Source organism: Numida meleagris, chromosome 7, assembly GCF_002078875.1.
Source record: "Numida meleagris isolate 19003 breed g44 Domestic line chromosome 7, NumMel1.0, whole genome shotgun sequence".
Taxonomy (NCBI): Eukaryota; Metazoa; Chordata; class Aves; order Galliformes; family Numididae; genus Numida; species Numida meleagris.
In genome coordinates, this window is record NC_034415.1 from 26,458,756 (window position 1) to 26,470,072 (window position 11,317).

General features: G+C 41.7%; 2 protein-coding genes and 1 long non-coding RNA gene across 5 annotated transcripts in view; 1 reads left to right on the top strand and 2 right to left on the bottom strand.

Annotated features, from left to right (window-relative positions):
* OMA1 (OMA1 zinc metallopeptidase) overlaps positions 1 to 574 on the bottom strand; it is a 53,467-nt gene extending 52,893 nt beyond the window's left edge. For 2 of the 3 annotated variants that reach the window (XM_021405312.1, XM_021405311.1), the window contains exon 1: positions 16 to 394. In XM_021405312.1, the coding sequence (XP_021260987.1) occupies positions 16 to 22 (7 nt within the window). In that variant the 5' untranslated portion in view covers positions 23 to 394. The other variant, XM_021405313.1, reaches the window with a different exon arrangement.
* LOC110402818 lies at positions 593 to 937 on the top strand. Its single transcript, XR_002441326.1, has 2 exons — positions 593 to 669; positions 761 to 937. It is a non-coding gene; the product is annotated as an uncharacterized LOC110402818 (long non-coding RNA).
* Positions 3,779 to 11,221, bottom strand: TACSTD2 (tumor associated calcium signal transducer 2). Its single transcript, XM_021405315.1, has one exon. It carries the CDS (start codon positions 7,931 to 7,933, stop codon positions 7,022 to 7,024), a length of 912 nt encoding a protein of 303 aa, XP_021260990.1. The 5' UTR covers positions 7,934 to 11,221; the 3' UTR covers positions 3,779 to 7,021.

Sequence of the window (11,317 nt, forward strand, 5' to 3'; positions counted from 1 at the left end):
AAACAAAACGCGTAACTTCCATTTTATCACCGACAGCAAAACAGCGACGGTTTTCTTTCCTCGCTCTTTAACGACAACGAGAGCAGGCGGACTGCGGCGCTCCCTGTGGAGCAGCCCCGCGCTGCCTGAGGGGCCATGACCCAGCGGGCCCCCCGCGCCCCGCGCGCGGCGGCCATTCCCAGCCGTGGGTTCCCCTCAGAGAGCGGCCCAGCGCCGCCGAGCTGCCACCCCTCAGCGCTCGGGTGCTGGCGCGACTATCGTGATACAGGCTGACGTGAGGAGGGGGACGAAGAGGGACGTGTAACGCTAAGGAGCCCGGAGCGGTTCTGTCCGCCATCACGGCAAGACGCTTTTGGCACCTGCTCTAGGGTACACCTCCTCAGCCGCCACCCCTACTCACCTCGCCAGCAGGCGGAGGAGGAGGAGTCGGGCCGACGCTGGGCCGCGGCTGAGGGCGGGCACCGAGAAACGGGACGAGCCCGATGCCTCCGCTGCCGCTCCGCCCCTCCCCCGACCTGCAGCGCTGGCGCGGGGCGGTTCGCTGAGGGCGGGCGCCGCCATTTTGTGTCGGCAGTCAGTGCGTCACAGAGCCCCGGGGCTGTCCTTCGAGCTCGGGGGACGGGGCCTCACGTGTTACATCGTGCGCTGGGCAAGTGACGTGAAAAACAGGTTCTTTAGAAATCAAAGGGTGAGGAACGTGTGTGTTGTAAGAGTAGGAGACCGGCTCTTAATACAGGCCCTGGGGCTCTGTGTGTTTCAGAGCGTTTCCTCTTGCAGGGAAGGTGAACGAGTACAGATCTTGCCTTCAGCAGCCTCACAGATTCAGCTCCACACGTGAGAGCAGATGAGCTATAGCGGAAGAAAACCGCTTAGTATAACCCAAGGCCTATGTGTATCCCAGTGCCAAGAAATACATGCTTTCATGGCTGTCTCCTGACGCTTAGTGTCCTTTCTTCCTAGACTTCGTTGTTGCCCACTTTTCCTATTTTCATAGAATGATAGAATGGCCTGTGTTGAAAAGGACCTCAAAGATCACCTAGTTTCAACTCTCCTGCTGTGAGCAGGGTCGCCAACCACTAGACCAGGCTGCCCAGAGCTACATCCAGCCTGGCCTTGAGTGCCTCCAGGGATGGAGCATCCACAACCTCCCTGGGCAACCTGTTCCAGTGCATCACCACCCTCTGTGTGAAAAACTTCCTCCTAACATCTAACCTAAATCTCCTGTCTCAGTTTAAAACCATTCCCCCTTGTCCTATCGCTATCCACTGGCGTAAACAATCGTTCCCCCTCCTGTTTATACGCTCCCTTCAAGTATTGGAAGGCCACAATGAGGTTTCCCTGGAGCCTTCTCTTCTCCAAGCTAAACAAGCCCAGTTCCTTCAACCTTTCTTCATAGGAGAGATGCTCCAGCCCTCTGATCATCTTTTTTCTTCATGTTTTCTTCATGTTGAATTCTTCTCTCCTAAGCCAAGCACAAATACTTTCTACAGTTTGGTCTGTGGAGCAAATCTCATTCTTCCACCTCAGAGTCTCCGTTTTATTTCAAATCAGCTGAAAATTGAGGGTTTTTGTTTCCTTGTTTCTTTCTTTTTGCTATTATTTGTTTCTCGAGTTTCATTATTTATCTGTCTGCTTAGGGGGTACTGAGGTCCTGCCTCACCTAAATTCCTATTAAAATCACTGAGTGTTTTGAGTGTGTAAAGATGGGGCTAAGAATTGTGTTCTGCATTTCTCCATGAGTTCTATCACATATAATTAAGATTTCAAAGCAGACAAGCAGCAAATACGGCATAGATAATTATAGGATCTTTCTTTCAGATGCCGACATGAAATGTTTATCTGTGAAAATCTGATAAGCAGTTGAGCAATTGGGTACTTATAAAGTGGTATTTTTCTCCAAACTGCCGGTTTAAATAATAAAAAAAAATCTAGTGATTTACACCATGGCTTCTCTTAAATTTTAACGACTCTATGTGCATGTAACTTTTTTAAAGGAAAGAAACTTCTGTGCTGAGATTTTGTTACTAGCCTCATCTCTTCAAAGAAAGACTGTAATTTGTGTTTCTGAAGAAGACCAGAAGACCTGTGAAGATGTATCCTTCAGTATCTGTGTATTACTCTAAGTAGTCATACTAAAATGAATGGAATTTTGTACATGTTTAAAACTATTCGCTTGAGCAGTTGGCAGTATCACAGTGTCTTTGGTTTTTTGAGTCTTTGTCTCATAGAGATGGAGCTTTTTTTTTCAATTTTTAGTGAGAAGATTGTGTGTTACAAAGAGCATCGCAACTAAAATTGATTTCTTACCAATCTTTTATTCTGAGTTGCAGAATCATAGAGTGATTTAGGCTGGAAGGAATCTCTTGGAGGTAATTTGGTAGAACCCCCTGTTTGGAACAGGGCTGACCACAAAGATAGATCCAGTTGCCAAATATGAAATCTAATAAAAGTAATTAAAAAGAGAGTAACTATAAACATTAAAGATTTTGTGTATAGTCAAGTGAAAGCCTTTTCATGCTAATGTCTTCCTAGTACCAGTTTTAATCCTGACAATTAAAAGTTGTTACTTAAAATGTACAGTATTCATTTTTGATGGTTTTGTCATTCAAGTTTCAAAGTAATTCACGTCTGCTCGTTAGTGACAGGCTAAAGTCTTGGCAGAAACTATACACTCTATTAGCCTTCTGCAAGTCATATATTGGATTTAGTGCTACTTATGCCTGTTTGAGCAGCAGAATTTCCAGGAGTTCACGTTAACTTAAAAGACTAGTTAACACTTCGTTATTATTGAAGTTTTTCCAAATGTTGTTCACTAGATCCTGTCTCAGTCCACTGAGTGTATTGTATTGCGTACTAATGTGTATAAACCAACTCATCCTTGTCCCACTGACAAAGCTTTCCATGGATGCTAGTAGATATTTATCTCTTTGTTGATGAGTAATAATTATTTCTGCTTATTATACACTGTCAACGTAGTAAAAAAAAAAAAATTACAATCTATAAGATGAAATTACTCAACTGAATGGAAAAGTACTGCAGGACTATAAAATTTGTAAAATTCAGTATAGTCCTTTCTTTCCATCTGCAAAGAGGCAGAGTGATCTTTTATTTGCTTGCTATTTTATAATATTTTAATAAAAGACTCAGTAAGAACCACAAAAGATTATTGGATCCCCTCCTACTAACAAATTGATTTTCGTTTCCCTGCTTGGTAGTGTCATTTATTTAGCACTAGCGTTCTTGGGAATCGCTTAGTGCTGTCTGTCAGACTTGCACTGACTCACACCAGTGACTGCCTTGCTGGCCCAGGATTCTAGTCAGTCCAGAGCACAGTGCACTAGCTATTTTTCAGAGTAGTATAAATACAGACAAGATACTTGGAGTTAAGGAACCAAATGTAAGCATCTGGATCCAGTACGTTTGAAGAGCTTCTGATTTTTGAGCCACTTAAGATATCTGAAGTAACAAAAATGATCTCCAGCATTACATATTGCTGCAGTTTGGTGTATCTGACAAGCATTACACTTGAAAGTGCAAACTGAATGCTTAGTAATTGCAAAACTGGCAGAAATTCGGAGAATCTATCACTTGGTATTTTTTTCCAGTTTTTAATTCTTGCACTTAATTTGGAAATTGTTTTTCAAGCAACTAACCTGTGTAAAAAATATCCTGGTTAAAATAGTCAACACCACAGGGTTTTTCTACTAGATCTCTGAAATAGAAAATTTATTTAGAGAGACTTAGAAATGGGGCATTCCTTAACTTTCTGTACTGAAGATTTCACTTAAGCCCTTCAGCAGAATTGAGACAATTGTAAAGCTAGTATATTTCCAACAACAGAAAAGAGCATGTGAAGATGGGAAAAGAATTCAACAGATGTGTGCTAAAGACTGGGGAAACAGCTCTGAGCATTTCTGTGCTGTGCATTATAATGGTTTCAGACATTTTCAGTGCCACATCCAATTACTTTGTAGTTGTTCTTAGACTTAGTAGTTGTACTTAGACTTTTCTGAATAAAACCAGGCTAGCAAAAATGCTGAGATTCCTGATCTCAGCCTTTACGAATACATTTATTTCAAGCAAAACCAGTATTGTTGGGCCCATACATAAAAATCTCAGTGGAAAATTAAGTACATTCTCATTCATTCTTTCATTTAGATAATATGAAGTATCCCTAATTGTTTCTGTGGTACTTGATTTGTGCTGGAGTAGGACTGTAAGAGTGTTATCCCTCAGGGAGTAAGGACTGGCATGAAAATTAGATGTGATTATTGTCAGGCTGCCTAAAGTGTATGAAATTTTAACCAGATAAAAACCAGTACAATGAATTTTGTTGGGAGCTGCTGTGAGTAGTTATATAAATGCCAGAAGTTGATTTTTCCTGCTCTGAAAGTAATTGCAATAACTCAGGATTAATTTTAGCATAAAAAGATAGGTAATGGCAGTACTTAAACCCTAAGACAAATCAATGGAAATGGTTTGGAAAGGGGAATTGTACCTGTATACTTGCACAGGGAAGAAAGTTCAATAGCATTAACCAGTCCAGTTAAGGAGAAATGAAGGAAAGGTCAATTTGTTACTTCATTCTCTGAAAAAGTGGTTTCAGTATCTAAGCAATCATTAGTAAGTGACTCTCTCATACTTTTAGGGACCTACTGGGGGGATTTTGTATCTTGTTGCCATGAAGCGCTCACCATCACAGACATGCTAATGTTTTATCATCTAATCAAGAAGAGATGGGTGGGGTGTGTTTATATGATGTGGCACAGTAGTAGTTAAACTACTCTTGCTGTAGTCCCAGTCTAAACAGCCATACAGAGATAAGTCTTAATTGGGGAAAGATGAGACAAGGGGAGGATTCTCTTTGTCATCCAGAACAGCAGCAGGTTGGGACTGTGGCACCACTGGTAACAGCTGGGTCAGGCTTCAGGCTGGCTGAAGTGTAGGATCTGCTGCCACAACCTTTCCCTAGGGCTTGCCTGCTCCAAAAGAAGAGAAAATAATAATAGCTATGTGCATCTTTAAATACAGGTATGGGAACCTACTTGCACGTAAACACACCAATAATTTGCAAACTAATGCAGGGGTTACGTGCCAATCTCTTTGAGTGCATACTTGCATATAGAAGCAGGCATGGTTTTCACCAGGAGGACAGAGGGAACAGAGTTTAAAAGGCTTTTAATTTCTCCATGAATCCTTATCTTTCATTTCCTTGCTCTAAAGCGGGCATTGCTACGGGCACTTCCCTCAGCTCTCCAGTGGTTAGAAAAACGTTTGTTTTTTAAAATAAAAGGTAAAAGGAAAGGCTAAAGCCCACTTTATTCAGTTGAACTAAGATAGCACTGTATGGAAAGGGCAGCATTAGCTTCTTCAGAACTGTAGTGTAGAGCCAGGGATTCTTTCTGTGGGAGTAGTTGTTTTCACCTTTCAAACTAAGGCAGCCTTTTCCCAGTTGGAACTGCGTAACATAATTTAGGCAACAGATACTTCTGCATAGTTAAAATGATTTTACCCTCTGCTATATAATGCAGATAAATTATAGCACACAGCCTCTCATTAACATTGGTTATGCTTATTTTGTTTTTTTTTTTTTTTTATTTGTATTTTGTTGCTAATGCAACTGCATAAAAATGTGGGGGAAAAGTGATGCATCTGCCCATCCCATGTTTTTCCAGTAGGTGAGAAATGAAGTAGTGATGCTGTGTGCTGTCAGAAATAACACCCCCTGCCCCCAAACCCTACAAGTCTACTCCCCTTCCATAATAAACAGGTAGAAACAGAGCCAAAGTATCTTCACTCTTTTCTTAGTCTCCTTTTCATTCCCCTAGACAGATTTCTGTATTTGGGATGAGGTTGTGTTTTTGGACTCTACAGCAGAATCTGAGATGAGTGTTTAATAGTAGTACATTACTGATTGTTATTAGAATGACAAACAACTGATGCTGAGACTCATTAATGAAACAAAAGAGCTGACCCTGCTGGAACACCTGTGTGCAGCATTCTCATTTTGGCTGCAACCATAAGAGGTTGATGGGGACATCGGGCATTCATACACAACGTGGAGAACATAACTGCAAATATTTCAACACCTAACCACGGGCATCGTTTTCTTTAAAATGTCCTTTGTGGTGGCGACGACTGCAGTAGATGAGTAGATAGCAACGCCCAGCTCTAGTGCCTTGGCAAAACTCCAACAATTACACTCTGCTCAAATTCCCCTTGCAGCTCTACCAAATAGAGCTTTCTATTTCTTGGCTTGTGCAGAAGAAGCATTATGGAGTAGTTCTGCGAAGCTGTTAAAGACTGAAAAATATCTCCTCTGATACAGTTGCAAGGGAAATTTCGGTAGACAGAAAGCTGTTATCTGAATTTGGGAAGAAAAACAAGGTTAACTTACAGTGGGATCAAGAGATCTGTGCTATGAGAGTGTCGGACCTGCAACCGGGAATAGCTCACAGTGCTACCCACATACAAACTCAGAAGCAGGGCCCTGTGCAAATGGAAGTGACTGCGGTACTGTTTCCTAACACTTAACTCTGTATCAAAGCCTTTAGTGATAGAGAGTATTTTATCGCAATTGATTTGGTTAGAGATACTGGCAAAATTAACTGTTGACAAAAAGAAGTTCCAGAGACTTTGAAGGCTTTTTTACAGTTTTTATTGTTATTATTATTTTGCTCTAAACAAACACGTAAAGAACCTTGGCTTAAATATTAAGCAAGCGAAGGAGGTCTGCAGTACAGGAGCAAGTATCCTATATCTGTGCAAAATATCTATTGCACTTTTTGTAGCTTCTGAACTGGGACTTCCAGTCCCAGATTTCAGCAACCAACTCCTGAATTAATTTATAGGCAAAGTCATTTTTTCTAAGCTAGAATAATTCAAAACGAGTGCTCTGTCCGTTCCTAGAAAATGGGGAAAAACTCTCAATCCATTCCCATACATAGAGTCTGTTCATTATTTTTATTTTGCCCTCCCCACCTCTACCTTGTGGCTGAAGTTGCAGGGTTTTTTTTCCAGATTAGAGCAACTGTGGAGCTTGTCCTTGTGTTTCACATGCATTTTGAACCTCCATTTTTCTATATTTTCTCCGCTGCCACAGCATAATCCCCAAAATAATGGCAAAACCAGCAGGCAGTATCACCGCTGCCACCACAGCGCTAACATCACCAAGCAGTTGTTTCATGCTAAACACTGGTGGCTTTTCATCAACGTAGTAAATGCGTATTTTTTCAATATCCAGAGCTTTTCCATTAACAGAGACATGTAATGTGCTATCAGAATGAAACACAGAGTCATTATTGACATCTTTTTCCAAATAATAGGCTACATCAACTATATCTACATCGTGCTGCTCCAAGTTATTTTGCTTTAGGTGGATTTGGATAAATGGGGAATCATACTTAACAGCTGTGACGTATTTGGGTTGCAGTTTGTATCGGTTTTCAAACAGATGTTTCAGGGCTTCTGCTACATCAGGAGCTTCGAAGTAATGGGATGTTTCCTTGTGCTTCAGTTCAATGTCGACCCAGTTTGTTCTAATCAGTTCATTGCATATCAAATTTTTGTCACTCTTTCCAGTTCTTCTTATTCCAGCTGTGTTCACGCACCAGCAAGTACCAGCTTCATCACACTGTCTGGCTTTGAAGATACCACTGTCCTCGCAGTCTGGATTGTAAATGCCACCATCCAGCAGCTTAATCTGGCGTCTGTAGGAGAACTTCGGGGCAGTCATTTCTGCCTTCATCAGCAAGCATTTCGAAGTCAGCCTTGAACAATCTACTGGACGATCTGAACCTACCAACTTGCAGGTGCAGCTGCCAGACGCATCCTGGGCACATAGCGTCCACTTGTTGGTCACGCAGGTACAGCTTTGCGCTGATGAAGTTAGCATCAGAATCAAACCCAGCATAACTCCAAGCGGAAGCTCCATAGCGCAGGCACAACGTGCGGGTATAGTCGGAAGTGGCAACAAGCATGGTCTCAAGCTTATATCTCCTAGCGGAGCCTACTTGTTTCTACATGCTGTTACGCTGCTCCTTTATTCAAAGTTCAAACCAGACCTGACAAACAAGTTCTTCTAAAACAACAGGTCTCTCATGCCCAGATGCCAGAGGAGCTGCACTTTCATCTGTCACTTCTAAGTGGGCAGCACTGATTCCCCAGATGCCTGCCATCCCTCTTAGTGAGGGAGCAATGCGGAAGAGGCAAAAACAGACCCGAAGCACAGCTCCTGCATTGAGCTTCCCTTATAGATTAGATATATATAGCCTTGTCTATAGATAGACAAGGCTTCACCTCGCCTTCGTCCTTCTTCAGGATTTTTATGCAGTATGCAGACAAATGCATCTGTAAGGAACTTCTCCCTTTTCTTTTGGAGGAGTCCCATTCCTTATCTGAGGCAATCCTACTCCTCTGCTTTCATTGTCATTTTTCCTACCTCTTACGTCACGTAACTTCTGAATTATTCCACCGTCTAGATGCTACTTTCACATCTGTATAAAACTCCAAAAGGTTTTATTTTATGTATGCTCTAACAGAACCCTGAAGTAGCTTCCAATTCAGGTGACAGGTAGAAAAACACTTCATCAGTTTGATGAACTTTTACTTAGCATAGGAGAGCAATCTCAGCTTCCACTACAGAAAGCTTCTCTCTTTTCCTACTCATCCCAAAGCAGTACTATTAATGCTAATTTTCAAGCTTTTATTACCCTTACAAAGTTGTTAGCAGTTTCTGAAGAAATTTTTCAGTCTGAACTTTGAGTAATGCCTATCACAGTACGCTCCAGTAGCTCCCAAGTGTCTTAATGATGATTTACAAAGCACAAACCACGTTTTCCAGTTACCATTAAGTCATCTATCTGTTTGTCAAATGCTGTCAGACGCTTTATAAATCATTATTTTGTGAACAGCAGCATACAGCACCATTCTCCCATCTGCACAACTCCTGCGCTGCCTTGCAGACAATTCTTTTAGCCTGTACTATTGTTTTCCCAAGGGCCTGACCTGCTTTAAATCACTGCGAGCAGCGCTGCTTGGAATGACAACTCGTGAGTATATGAACAGTGGGAAGTTACGCTGGCTACCAATGAGCATTAATAACATGGTATTGGTTTGAAATTAAAGCTGAAGATGTAAACACTCCCTGTCACTCCATAACCTGGAGACAAACTTTGCAGACAGACCTACTCCTGTTTCTAAATAAGCCAAAGAAATTCATGCTACTTAAGGGAGCAAAGATGAGGCAAGTTCTTAAATCATTCCTGGCTCCTTTTCAGACCTGTAGCTCATTACTGCGCCTCTTCACTTCCCCTCCTTTAGGATAAAAATAACAGTATTGAAGAGTTTTAGGAAGTCATTGTGAGCTGCTGATAAAAAATTTATGAAATCACTAGGTATTTCAGTTTTCCACCTTGAGGATTTTTTTTTCTTTACAGTAGCTTACCACATCCTAACTCTTTTGCCATTTTTGTTTCCAAGTAATTACTTTACCTATTATATATATATATATATGTAAAATCCATATACTTCCTTCAAAGTCAAAATCTATTTAACTATCAACTACATCCTCACGTCGTGCCTTTAATTTTATTTGATGTTATGAACTTCAGAGAGAGTAGGCTTTGTTCTTGTTCTCCCAGGTGTCTCACTGAGGACAGACCCTCACCAGCCATAAAACGTTATGGCTCATAACCAGATTCAAAAGGAAGTACAGCAATTTCTGTATGGCTGAGAGCTGAGCTGCCCTTGTGCTTCCAAAGCACTTTACTGAGTGAAGATTTTTGGGTAACAGTACTTTCCTCACATGATGCTCAGCCTTGGTCTCAGCCTGCCATCATCATTTGATAGTTTCTCCTTTTTTTTTTTTACAGACACATAGTGAAACAGAAAAATGAAGTGGTTTTTCAGAAGTAATGTATGGAAGAAAAATGATAGGCCATTAAAACAGATGGTGTGACTTCCCTGCTGGTGATGATTCTCACTACTGTTACCTTAATTAAAAACTGCATTAATTGCTGCTTCCTTCAAAGCTGGATCTAAGCACGCAGCAGTGGTTTTAGAATACACCAGTCACCAAGAAGAACGTAGAACAGAGGCAAGAGAAGGGGAAAGAAGGAATAACTTCAAACTTCCCTGAGTTCCATCATTTGCTAAAAAAGTGCATACTTCTCCATTAACTTTTTTTGCACGGGTAGGTTTTTCTCTCTGTAAACGTGCAGAGAACAAAATTCCTTTAAAGGCAGGAAAGAAAAAAATAAGTCATAAGTCAAGTATATATACAGAGTCCCTCAAGGACTTGTCTTGGTTATCGTTATTTCCTTTAATCCGTGCTAAACTGTAACAGTGCTACAAGAGTTAACTGTTTGGAACAGCAGGCTGTAAAAGGAATCCTGCAGGAAACAGGAGCGTGTTATTTCTTTCGCGATCTCTGCTTCCATGGAAACAATTTTTCTGCGCAATTTTAAATCTCATAAAAATAGGGCAGTAGGTCTGCGTAAAACAGCAAGACATTTCCAATTAAACAACCAGAATGCTTTTATCTAGGCCATTAAATACTTTGTTCAGTATCAACTATGATTACCACATTCCCTGAGATGCCAACAACGAGCTACTTCCCATGTGCTGGCTCTGAAGCCGCGCTGCGCACACCCCTGCTTCCCTCGCAGGTTTTGCAGCAGTGTGTTTCCTTGGCAGTGTTTCCTTCCCTTGCAGCACCCAGGTGGCACACTGCACAGAGTGCGGCATGCCTGCGTGCATTCTGCTTCTCACCTGCACGGCTCCTCTCTCTGCTACACAACTGGATGTTCTCCTAGCCCAGCAACTCCGAGCAGACCAAATTCTCTGCTAGCACAGCAGGAATAGAGTTATAAGCAACACACTTGAATGAAATTTGGGTGATGCATCTAGTAGTTGGAAAGATAACTTGATGATCACCTTTAGAAGTCACAGCGGGTGCCTGTGGTGGCGAGAGAAATACTGCATGATATTATTTCAGTGATCCTACAGCCAGGATGCTAGAATTATTTCTATGAAAATAGCGTGGAAAATACAGATCTACCATCTCAGCATCCCTGCCACAGACCATCCCTGGCTAATTTTCTGGAGACCGGAGCAGAGAGTTCATAAGAACGAATGAAAGCAACAAGATACAAGCTACTGCCCACAGAAATTAATCACTGACCACAATTTTGCATCCATAAGTAAGAATAGTTCCAGCTCTTAGTTCCAAATGACAAATCATCTTAGCTGTATTCTGTAGTTTACTTTTCTGTATCAACTGTACCCACACTCCCTCTAGTGGTATTAAACTGAGCTG